General features: G+C 41.0%; 1 protein-coding gene across 6 annotated transcripts in view; it reads left to right on the forward strand.

Annotated features, from left to right (window-relative positions):
- Nucleotides 1–1,630: 1,630 nt before the first annotated feature.
- SPG11 (SPG11 vesicle trafficking associated, spatacsin) overlaps nucleotides 1,631–13,649 on the forward strand; it is an 81,251-nt gene continuing 69,232 nt past the window's right edge. For 5 of the 6 annotated variants that reach the window (XM_007115993.4, XM_007115994.4, XM_055088265.1 and 2 more), the window contains exons 1-6: nucleotides 1,631–1,881; nucleotides 4,290–4,474; nucleotides 5,339–5,563; nucleotides 7,230–7,431; nucleotides 11,634–11,771; nucleotides 11,959–12,404. In XM_007115993.4, coding sequence (XP_007116055.2) covers nucleotides 1,652–1,881; nucleotides 4,290–4,474; nucleotides 5,339–5,563; nucleotides 7,230–7,431; nucleotides 11,634–11,771; nucleotides 11,959–12,404 — 1,426 coding nt within the window. In that variant the 5' untranslated portion in view covers nucleotides 1,631–1,651. The other variant, XM_055088264.1, reaches the window with a different exon arrangement.

The following is a 13,649-nucleotide window of genomic DNA, read 5'->3' on the forward strand; positions in this document are numbered from 1 at the left end:
GATAAAGACACAAAAGTGAGAGTATCAGCACACAGATGTATTACAAGTTAGGAGTGAGGAAGAGATGATGTAGGAAGAAAAGCTAACATAGGGGACTGAGAAGGAGTTATCTGAAAAAAATAGGTTGAAAATTACGGAAGTGGTGCTACCAAAGTTGCAAAGAAAGTACTTTAAGAAAGGAGTGTGTGGGCTTCCCTGGTGGCGTAGTGGTTAAGAATCCACCTGCCAAGGCAGGGGACACGGGTTCGAGCTCTGGTCCAGGAAGATCCCACACGCAGCAAAGCAGCTAAGCCCATGGGCCGCAACTACTGAGCCTGCACTCTAGAGCCCGCAAGCCACAGCTACTGAGCCCGTGTGCCACAACTACTGAAGCCCGCACGCCTAGAGCCGGTGCTCCGCAGCAAGAGAAGCCACTGCAGTGAGAAGACCCGGCTCACCGCAACTAAAGAAAGCCCACGCGCAGCAACAAAGACCCATGCAGCCAAAAATTAAATTTATTTTTTTAAAAAGAGTGTGGGGCTTCCCTGGTGGTGCAGTGGTTGAGAGTCCGCCTGCCGATGCAGGGGACACGAGTTCGTGCCCCGGTCCAGGAAGATCCCACATGCCGCGGAGCGGCTAGGCCCGTGAGCCATGGCCCCTGAGCCTGTGCGTCCGGAGCCTGTGCTCCGCAACGGGAGAGACCACAACAGTGAGAGGCTCGCGTACCTCAAAAAAAAAAAAAGTGTGGAATGAGGAGACGTAACCGAGGAGGGAGGCACTGACTACAGAGTCAATTTGGAATCTTCTGAAGGGGTAGCAGAGCAATTGGACAGTAGGTAGTAGTCTATGTAGGTTAAGGAACAATTTTCTTTTAAAGAGTGATATTACAGCATGCCTGCATGATAATGAAAGCACTCCAATAAACTGGCCGGGGCGGGGAAGGGTGGAGAGTAATGAAGGCGAAGAAAATTTACAAAGTCCTACAACAGGAGGAGGATGGGAATCAAAGCACAGATAAAGGAGGTGACCTTTGATAGATGTGTGACCCCATCTGATTGTGGAAAAGAATGTGTTAAGAAAGGCATTGCTGTCCTTTAGGAGACCATTCCAAAATGCCTACTCCCCACCTCTTCTCGCCCCCTCTGCTGCCGATCTTGGATTATTCCTCCCAGAGGAAAGAGTAGTAGGAAACAGGAACTCTACCACTTCCACCCACCCTGTTCTCCTGGCTGTTACAATGGATATTATTTGATGTCAGCATCAAGTCAGCTCCCTCATCATGGATCGGTCAAATACCAAGGACGTTGCACCACTCAGGGCCTGTAAGCAAAAATAACAGCCCAATAAGAAAAGCGAAGAGTGGCAGGCACAGGCCTCCAATAGAAGGAGGCAGCAAGGGTAAGAAAGCAAAGGGTAATGCCACAGAGTGAGAACAGCTGCTACAGCCACCTTAGGCCGCTAATGGAGGCCCTCAACTCTCTCAGCAAACCGTGAGCTCGAAACAAAGGCCGATGTGGCTTTGCTGGAGTGGGTGGTGCGGAGAACGTATCCCGGCAGACTACGTCAGGGCGTATCTCCCCGCGGGAGTCACGAGGCTGAGAGCGGGTCGGCTACACTGCGCACGCGCAGGACGCAGCGGGCCGTAGGGACCGGAAGGACCGGTGCGAGCGGGATGGCTGCAGACAAGGGGGCTGGAAGCGCTGAAGCCGTGGAGCGGGTTCTACCCGTGTTGTTGGTGCCGGTCCCCGCCGAGGCAACAGGGCGGCTGGGATCCCGGGCGCAGTTGCACAGGGAGCAGGAGGTTCTGGGGAGCCTGACGGCTGCAGGCAACCTTCACGTGCTTCCCTTGGCGCCCGGCGGCCGGGGCGGGGGCGGCTGCCTCCTGGAAGGCCCTTTTCGGCAGTAAGTGCTGTGGCCGGGCCTGGCCTTGTGGAGGGAGTCCGCAGCCTTAGCTTGGCTGGCGCCTCTGCTCCCCTCCTACCTTGGAGGAAGCGGGAGAGGGATGACGGTGGAAGGCAACGCCTCAGAGGCAGGCCCGGTTCCTTCTCGGAACATTTTCCTCGGTTTGTCGCGTCCCTGCACCCATTCTTTCCCATTCCGGGTGGGTGGAGACAGTATCCGGATCCTCTCCGGACGTGGAGAACCTGTAATGAATCCCAGCTTGGACGCTTTTTAAATTCATTTAACACAGGTTGATTAATCGTCACTGTGCCGTGCCCCACGCCCATTTTCTTCAGTTAAATCTGTTAAAGATGCCGGCTGAGGGGCATCATCTCTCATTTGAGTTATCCTGTTACCTTTTCCTTATCTCTGATACAAATAGCTGTTTCCTTCACACTTGGGCTTCTCCTCCCCTCCACTCCCCTTCAAGGACAGAGCCTACGTTTTCTACTCACTTATTCATGTATTCACTCAACAAATACTTATTATGCGCTTTCTGTTCGTTACCTAGGAGCAGTGCCTAAAAGGTGTAATAAGACAGTTCTTACATGTGAGGTTGTATGGTTGTGAAGACAGAAAAGAAACAATTTCAATCATGTATTACTTTCCACATATGTAGCTCTTAGTTTACATCGTTAAGTTTGGGAGTGCCTTCCGACGCTTTGGACTCTTTAATAACAAAACATTTTAGAAATGTTACGATTCTGAGTAGCCACAGAGGAGTTCTGGAATCTCCAGGTCTTATAAAAGTGCCTCACAGAGATTCGTTTGTTAAATCACTGAATGTTTTAACCTGTTTTATGTTTGTCTTCTTTATTCCTGATCTCTAGTTGCTAGGAAAAGGAATCCGTCCTAACCATAAGTTAGTTGATTCAACAGTAGTAAGTACCTATGAACACAGCCATGTAAGGAAAGGAATGAGTCAGAGAGAGAACCTCACAGAAGATAAGCAGAACAGACATAAAATAATGGGGGCTTTTGTAAGCTATTGCATGAAATTAGTGGGGGAGGATCAAGAAGGGCTACTTTTTAGTTTTTTTAGTTGAATTGAATTAATTCAATTAAAATAATTCGTAGGGTAAAAATAAGGACAAGTTTATAGTGTACAGAATTTGCTTCCTTTTCTCAAAGTATGTATGGTCCTTTGTATATTGTTGAAATCACTGTACATTCTATATTATGTTCACTGAAAATTCTCTTTCACGTGGCAGTATAGTCCCATGTGCTAATGATGTTTACTGGTTTCACAGTATTCAGCCTTTTAAATATATTTTAATTTGTTTAACCTTTTCCTTATTTGACATCAGATTTCAGTGTGAACAGTCAGGAATTGGCTGTTTATGAAACATCATTCTAGGTATAAAGACTTATAAAATGTCAATTTTTTTTCTAATAACATAGTAGCACCAAGTCCACTGTTTTTAGATATAAAACTTACTACTTCTGTAGAAAAAAAGCTTTTTTTAGAAGATGAAGCTTTATCGGCATGGTAACCTCATCTCATTCCATTGCATTGTTTTCAGAATTGGGGCTCTTTTTTTTTCTCTTTTAATGTAACTTAATTTTATTATTTAATTTGAAGCTGTAGCATCATTAGCCTCTTTCTATCCTTGTTAGTCATGTTGGTATGTTGACTTTACACTGCTTTAAATATTCTATAACTGCACTTAAAATTGAAAATTTAGGTCCTCAGTTGCACTGCCCACATTTCAAGTGCTCAGTAGCCACATGAGGTTGTTGGCTACTGTATTGGACTTTGCAGATTTGTAGAACACTTGCATCTCATGCAAAGTTCCGTTGGACAGAGCTATTGTATAATATGCCAGTTTAGAGTCTTCAACGTCTATAAATGCAAATAATCACCTTTTTTTTAAAGTTATTGAAAGCATTTATGTTAGCAAAACGTATTTTGTTAATTGTGAAGACCGCCTCTTATAAATAATAGACATATTTGGTTGTTGAAACATATCCTTGATCATGACAGTTCCTTTAAGCATACTATCAGTCCAGATTTAGGATGAAGGAAAAAAGCAGCCACCGTTTCTTGCTCTTTGCCCGCTTTTCACGGATGACTCCTATATTCTTGTGTTGCCCTGAAGGGGGCTGAGGGGAAAGAAGTGAGAAAGGGGAAGGAGATGGGGGAAGGGGCTGGAAGTTCTAGAGCAGTTTACATTCCCTTAGGTTGTATATAGAAGTAATGCTATTAGGTGAACCAAGAGCAGTTTACATTCCCTTAGGTTGTATATAGAAGTAATGCTATTAGGTGAACCAAAGAGGAGTTCTCTACTTCTTCTGTCCTACCTTCACCGTTGTGGGTAAGTATTATTGTGGATATAGAATATAATAAATAGTCTAAACTTTTTCCTTAGGTTTGTATGGGAGGACTCTCATAACAGTGGGACACCAACAGACAAGCCCAGACTGCTTGCTCTTAGTGAAAATAATGAACTGCTCATATGTGAATTTAATTTGAAAGATGGAAGTTGTGATGCAACCATTTCATATAGCTATACTGAGGAGACATTGCAAAAGCTCGTTGAAGATCAAATTATCAGTAAGTATTTGCAGGTGGTCTTTTAGCATGTTTGAATTTGTGTATTACTATGTAATTTTATGTATTTCAGGAAAAGTTCTTATAGAGGTGAAGTCAGGGAGGGATATTTGCCCTGTCCAGTATAGTAGGCCCTAGCCACGTGAGGCTATTAAGCCCTTAATGTGGTTAATATGAATTAATATGTCCTTTAAATGTCAAATATTGATACATTCCAGATTTGAAGACTTGCTACTAAAAAAGTAAAATATCTCACTAATAGTTTTTGTATTACATGTTGATAATGATATTTTGAATATGAGGTAAATATAATAAAATTAGTTTCACCTGTTTTCTTTTTTCAGTGCAGCTGCTAGAAAATTTAAAATTACATGTGTGGCTCACTTTTGTGACTGACATTATATTTCTATTGGATAATGTGCTGATCTAGACTGGTTACAGACCTGTTTGCTATGTCCCATCCTGAGGGCTGCAGGGAGCAGAAATCAAAGCACTTAGGCTTCTATTTTTAAGGCAGTTGCATTCTCGCTACCCTGATTATAAGGTTCCTTCTTTTCCTTTTAAAAAAAGAGTCTGTGATTGTTCGTATTTGGTCTCATGGGTAAGTAGGCTTTTTTGATCATCTTCTGGTGTGTTGTCGCACTCTGGCTGTAAACCGAAGGCACAGAGACATTGTAGGCCATCTTTATTCAGTTCCTTACCTTCCACTTGCTTAGGTGAGTTTGACCAATAATTGTCTAGAGTTGGACTAAGTTAAATGCTGATTCTTTTTTTGTTTTACCTGTTTGTGTTACATTAACAGAATCAAATTTACCAGTTGTAAAATTATGACCAGTGAGTTTGACGTAATATCCTTTTGTTTTATAGGTATTTCCTTATTATCTTTGAGAATTCTGTCATTTCACAGTAACACATCATTATTGTTCATCAATGAATATATCATCCTGCACATTATATTTCCTGAAAGAGATGCTGAGATTAGGGTACTCAACTGTTTCACGTTATCCTTGCCTGCACAGGCAGTGGACAGGATTATTGACACACAGCTCTGCAGAGGAATTCTTTTTGTTTTGAGTCGTTTAGGCTGGATCTGTATCCTTGTTGGTAAAGATGTTGATGTGTGGGGGAGGAGAATACCTAGAAAAATGAGCCTTTTTATAGGCTTTTAGTTTTAGGGACTGAGCTGTAGGTAGAAAGATAAATTTTTCAGTAAAACTTTAAGGGAAAAAGATCTTCATGAACTTAAAATACTCAACTACATTGCTTTATATTCCATTCAAATATTTTTCAGTTTATAAATCATAATCATCTTGCCCATCTTATTTATGTTGTTTTAAAATTGTATATGTTCTGTATTACCCATTTATTTAAAATATACTTATTAGGGCTTCCCTGGTGGCGCAGTGGTTGAGAGTCCGCCTGCCGATGCAGGGGACGTGGGTTCGTGCCCCGGTCCGGGAAGATCCCACATGCCGCGGGGCGGCTGGGCCCGTGAGTCACGGCCGCTGAGCCTGCGCGTCCGGAGCCTGCGGCCCGCGTACGGCAAAAAAAAAAAAAAAAAAAAAAAAGTATATATATATATATATATATATACTTATTAAATATCTACTTTGTGCTTATTCCAGGAGAGATTTAGATGACCGCTTATGATATGATACATACATTTTCATGTATGAATATAACCTATCTCTTATCATCTCTGATGATGATTCCATCATATTAGGGAATCAGATGGTTTGCATAACTGTTTGAAATTTGTTTTTGGAAAACTATCACAGATTTTTTGTCTTTAGCAGATTCATAGGTCACCAGCAAAATTATTTTGAAGATTATTTGAAGAACGACCCGTTATGTGTTTTTGGAACTTTCATTTCTGCATTAAAGGAGTAATTTTTCTATTTTACATGTATCATAGCCTGTGTTAAAATTTATTTTGTAAAAAATGTTATAGAATATTGGATTAACTTCATTTTTGCTGCCAGGTTACAGAACTGAGCTGTCTGAAGTGGTAGGCAGTAGGCATATGTGGCTGTTGAACACTTGAAATTTTTTGGCTAGTGTGACTGAGGAACTGAATTCTTAATTGTATCTAATTACTTTAGATTTAAAGTCTGATACTTGATTCAGTTATTGGAGAACTTTTGAGTATGTTTGGAACAACTCTGGCTGTTCCAAGTTCTTCAATATAAATTTTTGAAGTCTAAATACAGACCAGATATTTCCAATGAAAATTTAATTGTCCAAATTGAGATGTGCTATAAGTATAAAATAACTAGGTTTGAACACTTATGTGAAAAAAGATGTAAAATATCTCAATTTTTTTATATTGATTACATATAGAGATAATATTTTGGATATACTAGGTTAAATGAAATATATTCTTAAAATTAGGTTCACTGGTTTCTTTTTACTTTTTTAATAAGGCTGCTAGAAAATTTACAATGACAAATGTGCCTTGCATTGTTTCTTTTGGACAGCACTGTTGTAGAACACTAGTGGAAAATATTATTGTTGTCTCAGGGCCTGGCACAGAGTGGAGATTCAGCAAGTATTGTTGAGTGAACTCTCTATCAGGTTGTTTATTGGGTCCCCAACTTCATAGTCACCTGGTTAATATGATGGGATTTTTAGTGTCCGTCTTCCTTCTATTATTATTCCTACAAGGTTGGAGCGGTGAAGTCTATAACTCTATTTCGTCCTGTGTTTTAAATGGTTAGGCATACTTAAGACTGACATTTTCTTTAACTCTAACTCAAAGACATTTTTGACACTGTGGATGGTAGACATGTAGCTCATGTGGATTTGGCACTTCCTCAAGAAGATATGTATAACGAGCAGCAACAAGAGCCAGCCAAGAGTTCTTCCTTTACTTCACTGAAAGTGTCTCAAGACCTAGATGTTGTAGTGATTGTCAGCTCCTCCAACACTGCAATTGCTCTTAACTTAAATTTGTATTTCAGGTATGTAGATTACTTCCTTCTCTGATTTCAGGTAAATAATTAGAGGCATAAGAGGTTAAAAATGTACTTGTTAGCTTCTTTTTTTTCTTTTAACCAGTTTTTTTCCTCTATTTGCTTGATCACGTTCTAGCTACTACCTAATGAGCTTGTTACTGTATAAAAATATGTACAAGTGACCACTGGCTACCTTTTTATTTCTGGATACATATCCAAGTTTGATTTTGATTTATGTTTATTATTATATATGGCTTATATCATCATACGTGAAAAGTAACCAAGCACAATTTTAAAAGCCCTTAGCTATTATACATTATCTACTCACTTCTTCTCAATACTAGAGTAGAAGAAAAATGGGATTTACCCTGTGTTAGAATTGTATCTTATGTGGGTTAGGGTCCTGGCTGCCTAGGGGATCACTTTTCACTTAAGGATTTTGACAAGCTATATTAACTGTGCTTTCTCCATTTTAGGATTTCCTCAGGTGTTTCCTTTTGAGGGCCCACACACTTCCTAAATATATTAGTGAAAATTGAGTATTTCTTTGCGTAGCTTTTTGATTTAGAAATTCTAATTGCTTCTGATTTTATAATGTTTGAAAGGAATATGTGTGTATGTGAATGTGCATACACACACACACACAGCACCCTGTTTATTGAAACTTGCAAGTAGGGTAATCCACATTTATGACTTTCAGTATTAAGGGACATTTCAAACCTTTAGGATTTTTGGTCCTAACTTAATATGAATGAAATAAACATATCCTTGAGTAATTGGGAATGCACTTTGATGGGTTTATTGCTCATTGTCTGGATTACAAAAAAGGGTTAATTTCATCTTCACATATCGGCCAGAACTTACTACTGTAATTTTTTTCATTTGTTTTCAGTGACCTTTTAATACTTTTTTTTTTCAATCTTTGATCAGGGATGATTATCACATTTTCAGACTGTGTGCTTGTGTATCAGTAGGCCATTTTCACTGACTAAAATATATCCTGTATGTGTAGAGTTACCTTCTAATCAGCTTCCCTGGAAAATAATTTGACAGGTGAGGGGGGAAGGAAAGCCCACTCAGCTACTCTGATCCTTGAGTGTAGGGTTCTGTTCCTCTGGATGTTTTGGCAATACCCCAAGAGAAGAACACTGAAGTGGGCACCAGGCACATTCCTTTGAACAAATTTCATTGAACTCAGCCACTGTAACCTCAGCCAGTGAAGAGCTGCTAGCTGCTGTTCTGTTCCCTATAGTCAATTTAGGGATCTGTCCTATCCAACTAAATGAGTGATCTCTATTTGTTAATTATTTACATGAGTGCTCTTTAATTAGTATAATTTCTTGAGGAAGTTGACTGCATGTTTATTTTCTAAGTGTTCTCTGAAATCTAACAGTGTTTTTTTACCATTCCTGCCTCCTGACCCTAGTTCTTTCCTGCCATACAAAAAGTCAGCCACCCCTTTTCATTTCATCAAGTCCTATTCATGCTTTGAGATCCACCTCTTCAATGAAGTCATTCCTTACTAAAATCCCTTCCACTTGTAAATTTCTACTCATTTTATAATTTTTCTCTCCTTTGAACTTCTGTAGCACTTTTGCTTTGAACTACAGTTTAGCACTTAATTGTGTATGGTCTTGTATTATTTCTCTAATTTTTTTGTGTTTCCTACAGAGTTTGTAAGCTCCATGTAAGCTCCTCATGGTTTGTTCATTCAATTCACTGTCAATGACTTTTTCTTGCAGTTTACCTTAGCTGTCCATTCCCATAGTCATACCCTGGGCTTTGTCATTATATGAAACAGCTCCTCCCCCAAATCACTCTTCTACACATCCCACTCGAGCACAGCTTGCCAAACTGTACAGCTTGCTTACTCAAATACCCCCACTTCTCTCATCTGACCTCACTGGAATTTCTAATATGCTGACTTCACAAGTGAAGACAGGAGCCCCCTCTGTCTTCACTGCCCTCCCTTTACAGCATAGATTCTGTGACCTGTCATTTCAGTCACTTTCTTGAATGAGCCCTAAGCTCTTGCTCCTGCCCTGTGGCAGCACTTTATCTGACAAATCTTTTTTTTTTTATTCTCTCTTCTCATTCCCTGCACTCAAGCAACTGAGCACTTGTGAGAAAACCGCAGAGGAAAATTGATACCACTATAAGTTCACATTCACTGCCTTCTGTGGTCTCTCATGTTGCCTGGAAATTATACAGTGATTTTTCATGAGTCCATTCTTTACAACGTTTTAAACCTCCATTTTCCTCAAACCTTTATTCACCTCTTTACCCCCAACTGTTCTTGGATGACTTTACCTCCAACTTTATAAAGGAAGTAGAACCCATCTAATGGGAGCTCCTTCAGTTCCTCACATTAAATTGCAAACCCACTTTCCTGCCCTCATCTTCTCCATCTTCCGTCCTGTTACAATGGAGGGATTCCCTCCTCCTATGAAGGCCAGTCCTTCTGTGTGTACTCTGTACCCCATTCCTTCCCTCCTTCTCAGGGACCGTTTTCTGTTTCCTCTCTTTTTTAGATCTCTAGCCTCTTTTAAGTATTAGATCCACATGCAGCTAATCACCAGGTCCTAGCCATTCTAGCTCCTGAGTGTGTCTTGAATCTGCCCACTTGTCTTAACTCCTCTGTCATCACTGTGATCTATTCCGCTGTCATCGCTTACCTGAACTAGCTTACCAGCGTCGTAATTGGTCTCCCCATATCTGTTCTTCCCCCCTCAAATCCATCATCTACGGAGTAGCCAGAGTGGTGGTGTTACAATGCATGTCTTATCAGAGTATAGCCAGGTATGAACATCTGGGGCAGGGTATGTCTTTTGTTGGTGCGGGAACTGCCTTCTCCATGGATCATATTTTCTCACTGCCACCCTGCCTTCTCTAACATCATCTCCTTGACAAATGTATATCAAGCTGTTACCTTCAAATTGTTGAAAGGGTTAATAATTTAAGTGTTCAGTGGGTTTACATGCACCCCATTCTCCCCACAGCTACTCTTCTGTGTCTGATCATATGGCTTCTCTGCGTAAAACCCTTATTACCTTCTTCCCATGCCCCCCCACCCCAAGATAGAAGCTAAGAATCCTTAGTAGCCCATAAAACCTGACCCCATCTGGCTCTTGCCAAGCTCTCCAGCATCATCTCCCGCCACCTTACTTCTCATTCACTATGCTTTAACCACCGTAGCCTTCTTTGTGCTTCTGCAATGTGACAGCCCTCTTTCCACATACACTCTCCATCCACACCTGCACTCATACTTTGCTTTCCTAGCTTTTATGTATTCCCCAGGTCTCAGCCTAAGTCTTAATTTGTGGTGGCAGTATGCTGAGTGATTAAAAACCTGGGTTTATGGTCACATTCACCTGGTTCAAATCCAGCTCCACTGTTTGAGCCTTACTTTCTGTATCTACAAAACTGGCTTCTATTTACCTCATAGGGTTGTTGAAAGGCTCAAATACCTTAGTTTAGGTAAAGTTTTTAGCACAACATCTACAATGTAGCAGATAATCCATGCTTTTATCTTTACATAAAGCTAACTTCCCTTAAGGGTCAAATTTTTTTAATTGACAAACATTATATTAGTTTCATATATACAGCACATATATGTGAATATTGTGAAATGATCACCACAATCAATCTAGTTGACATCTATCTTCACACATAGTTACAGGTGGGTCAAATTTTTAAGGTTGACTTTATCAATCTGCCTTAAGCAAGGAGGTAAGGAGTCTGGGTCAGGGAAGCTTATTGTCTATACTCTTTCTACTCTGTAACACCTCCATCCCATACCCCCTTCCTTTTTAAAAAAAAAATATATATTTATTTATTTTATTTTTGGCTGCATTTGGGTCTTAGTTGCAGCACGCAGGCTTCTCTCTAGTTGTGGTGCACAGGCTCTAGCGCACGTAGGCTCTGTAGTTGTGGCACACAGGCTCCAGAGCGCATGGGCTGTGTAGTTGCAGCATGCAGGCTCTCTAGTTGTGGCATGCGGGCTTAGTCGCCAGGCAATATGTGGGATCTTAGTTCCTTGACCAGGGATCAAACCTGCATCCCCTGCATTGGAAGGTGGATTCTTAACCACTGGACCACCAGGGAAGTTCCCCCCCACCCCACCCTTCCATTTTTAACAGGAGCAATAATAACACAGATTTTGTTTGATCATCATTTTTTTTACCATGACTATTGTTTTTAAAACATAGGCAATACCCAGGACACCTACTATGTGAAAGAACACTAGAAGACATTCCTATTGAAGGCCCTAAGGGGATAGATGAAGATGATCCTGTTAATTCTGACTACAACATGAAACTGACCAAGTTTTCCTTCCAAGTTGATCGGTACAGAAACCTCCTTTTTGGATTTACTTTATTATTTCCATTTTTTGTCATGCTGACACTGTACCTTTTCACTAAAAGTCTTTACAGAGGTAGACACTTTTATTTTCCTAAGTGCATCTTTGCTTGGTTTAGTGCTTTACTTTGTGCCTTTCACTGTCACAGATGTAAGTTCTGCCCTATCTTCCAGGTCTTGGAAAGCCCAGCTGTCATCACTGAATGAAACAATAAAGAACTCCAAGCTGGAAGGTACCTGTTGTGCTCCGTGGTTCCAGGATATTTTGCATTTGGAGCCCCCTGAATCTGGTAACCACAGTACCAGTGTGCGAAACTGGGCCTTCACTCCACAGGATGTAATGTGCAGCCAGTATAGTTTTTCACAGAAAGGTCCTGCCAAGACCAGTGATTCAGGAAGATCATGGAAAAGAATACACATCAGTGAACAGGAGGAACCCCTTGAGCTTACATGTATGTCTGTGACAGGCTTCACCGCGCTGTTTACTTGGGCAGTTGAAAGGACAGGCTGTACCATTGTCCTGTGGGATTTGGAGACCCAGAGCATGCAGTGTTTTTCGCTGGGCAAGAAGTGTATTCCTGTAGACAGTGGTGGAGACCAGCTGTGCCTTGTTTTGACAGGTGAGAATGTCTTGTATCAGGTTGAAATCCATGCTGAGAGGTGCTCTCTTACCTATTTTACTTCTGCTGCCCGGGTGGTGGTGGTGCCTACTCCTCTAAGCCTAGGCTTTTTTTTTTTTTTTGCGGTACGTGGGCCTCTCACTGTTGTGGCCTCTCCCATTGCGGAGCACAGGCTCCGGACGCGCAGGCTCGGTGGCCATGGCTCACGGGCCTAGCCGCTCCGCGGCATGTGGGATCTTCCTGGACCGGGGCACGAACCCATGTCCCCTGTATCGGCAGGTGGACTCTCAACCACTGCGCCACCAGGGAAGCCCTAAGCCTAGGCTTTGATGGAGAAAATTTGGTGTCACTCTCAGTAATGTTGTCTCATGTGTTTGATTTTTAATTAATGTTATTTCTGCTCAACTAAGTACTAGGACTGAGTCAGGAAGAGTTTAAGAACGGTTGGTTTTAACCCAGCGAGTCGTTCATGGGACTTCAGTCTGTACAGGCAAAGGTTGCAAGCTGTTAGCTCGTGGGCCATGCATGAACTCAGATTCATTTTGTTTGGCCTACACTACCTAGGCTTTTTAAAAAAGATTTTAGTTACTATAAATATGTGAAATGAGAAGGTTTCACACGAAATCTGGAATTTCAGTTGTTACTGAAAAATTAAAAGGTCTGCCACACTGCCCGTCATCCCTCATAGTAATTTATGGGTTGGAGCCAAATTTCAATGCTCTTAGGTGGGTTAGTTTCTTTTAGGTTAGGTTTTCTTGCACTTCTTCTCCCCACCTGTTTGGTCCCATAGGCATTTGGGTTTGGTGTGTCAGATATACATTGATTCAGCATTTATGTCATAACCTCCTATAAAGCTACTGACTGTTCTCATTGAACTAACCATGTGTTTCTTTTTCAGTATCTCACTTTTGGTAATCATGTATTTCTTTGTGTCAAGAGCATGCTATTAATTGTTTTATTTTAGTAAACCAGAAATGTGACATCTCGGTAAATAGTTAAAGGTTTCAGGTATTGATTGTGCAATATAGTACAATGTAGAAAAGAGAGGTTCAATGTTATTTCATAGAATGCATTGTTCTTATGAGAATTTGTCTTGCAGTTACTGTTTTAAAAAATAATATTCTTTGAAAAATTATGATGAATTTATGACTTAAGGTCATTAGTTACTAGTACCCAATAAATCTATTTGTAATTACAGTGCTGAAGTATTGAGTAATTAGAAATTCCTGTCATAATCCTAAAACC

This window comes from Physeter macrocephalus, chromosome 11 (genome assembly GCF_002837175.3).
Source record: "Physeter macrocephalus isolate SW-GA chromosome 11, ASM283717v5, whole genome shotgun sequence".
In the NCBI taxonomy this organism is placed as follows: domain Eukaryota; kingdom Metazoa; phylum Chordata; class Mammalia; order Artiodactyla; family Physeteridae; genus Physeter; species Physeter macrocephalus.